The 1713-nt window shown below is 57.2% G+C and overlaps 2 protein-coding genes across 2 annotated transcripts in view; both read left to right on the forward strand.

Annotated features, from left to right (window-relative positions):
- TAPBP (TAP binding protein) overlaps positions 1–1156 on the forward strand; it is a 26788-nt gene extending 25632 nt beyond the window's left edge. Inside the window, exons 8-9 of the mRNA XM_027770221.1 lie at positions 265–449; positions 1039–1156. Of these exons, the coding sequence (XP_027626022.1) occupies positions 265–449; positions 1039–1156 (303 nt within the window). The remainder of the gene's footprint in view (positions 1–264; positions 450–1038) is intronic.
- Positions 1157–1174: 18 nt separating this feature from the next.
- Positions 1175–1713, forward strand: part of RGL2 (ral guanine nucleotide dissociation stimulator like 2) — a 9907-nt gene continuing 9368 nt past the window's right edge. Inside the window, exon 1 of the mRNA XM_027770222.1 lies at positions 1175–1371. Within this exon, the coding sequence (XP_027626023.1) occupies positions 1175–1371 (197 nt within the window). The remainder of the gene's footprint in view (positions 1372–1713) is intronic.

The raw sequence follows: 1713 nt of genomic DNA on the forward strand, positions 1-1713 counted from the left end.
GGAGAAGGGGTTGCGGCGTGGCCATCTCCCCCTGGGGGTGATTTCTCACTTTCTGTCTCTCCGTCTCTGTCTTTCTGGAGAGCGCACACACCTTATAGCAAAAACCTCTCAAAGAAAAAAAAAAAAAGAATTGTAATCAAGTCACACGTGTAAATTTAATCTACTAATCATATTTTAAAAGAAGTAAAATTAATACTCATCACCCACATTATCATTTCGACATGTTAATATAAGAAATTATCCTTTTCCATCTGTCTTCAACAGCAGGCATTTACTTCAACCTGTCAACACACCTCAATCTCGCCTAGCCACATGTGGGTGGTGGCTACCATGCTGACAGCAGTGTCAGAAGGAATAAGGGAGATGGTGTCTCCCCTTCCACCCTATTGCTGTGGACTGGACCCCCCTCCTAAAAGCTCAAATTCCTCACCTTTCTTTCAGAAAGCACAGTGAAGACACGGTAGAAGCCACCATCATCTCGGGCCCAACCTGGCACAGCAGCTCCCCAAACAGTGCCCCATCCTCTGCTCCTCCCTCCCGCCTCTCTGCACTGAGTGGCTAGATGTTTTTTGGAACGCTTTTTAAAAAGACAAATCGTAGGGCATTCACCTCCTTAGAGCTCTAGGGCAGTGATTCTCAAAAGTTTTGGTCTCAGGACCTCGTAAAATATACCAAGGACCCTAAGGGGCTTTTGCTGATGTGAATTATCAGTACTGTGCTAGAACACGAAGAATACACAAGTACACATTCCACTCGCTGTAAGAATGTCCATTGTGTAGCTTCTGGAAAACTCCACCACACACTTTCTCCAGTGAAAGTGGCGAAGAACATCTTCATATTTTTATAAAAATAGCCCTTATCTTGGCTCACCCCCCGAGAGAGTCTCAGGGAGACCACACGTGGAGAACCGGTGCTCTAGGGCCAAGTCCATCTTCCTTGCCCGAGGCTGTGTGTTCCCCGCTACCTGGCTAAGCCTACCTGTGGCTCCCGGCCCCGCTCCCACGCTCCTCACACCGACGGCTAATCCTTTCTTCCAAGAACCAACGCCTCCTGCGCGCCTTCGGGTCCCGGATTCCTGTACCTGGTCCACCTCTCCCCCCAACCCCCGGGCCAGGTCAGCCTCGGCAGCCCCGAGATCGCAGCGGTACTGACGTGACTGTGGACTCCTCGTTCGATGCCTGTCTCGGGAACTGTGGGCTCGGGGGCAGCGACGAGCCTGTCTGCACCGCCGACGCCCCGCGCCCGCGCGCCGCGCCGAGTGGGCCCCGGCCCAAACCCTGCCGCAAGCGGGACAAAGGGAGCAGCGGCGCGGCTCACCGACCCCGCGCGGCGGGACAGTCGGCCAGACCCGCGGGAACGGGGGCCAAGCACGTGGGAATAAAGCTGTCTTCCAGTGCTTCCGGCCGGCTCTCTACTTTTCCCCTTCCCAGCGCAACGGACCGCATGACCTCCCGACCTCCGGGCCCCTGCCCGAACAGCTCGGGGCCCCGCTCCCCCACCAGCGCCCGAAACGCCCCAAAACCGCGCTGCGCCTCCGGGCAGCGTCGTGGAGTACCCGGGGTCCTCCCCGGCCTAAAACGCTTCCCGAGGGAGTTTTTACCCGCGTTCTTTTCGAGCGGGGGGTGGGGCGGACATGTCGAGCGCTGCCCCTGCCCCCCCCTGGGGCCGGGAGGCTGGAGTCTTTATCCCGGCTCGGCGCGGGGGCGGGCGGGG

This window comes from Tupaia chinensis, unplaced genomic scaffold, assembly GCF_000334495.1.
Source record: "Tupaia chinensis unplaced genomic scaffold, TupChi_1.0 Scaffold000116_1, whole genome shotgun sequence".
Taxonomy (NCBI): Eukaryota; Metazoa; Chordata; class Mammalia; order Scandentia; family Tupaiidae; genus Tupaia; species Tupaia belangeri.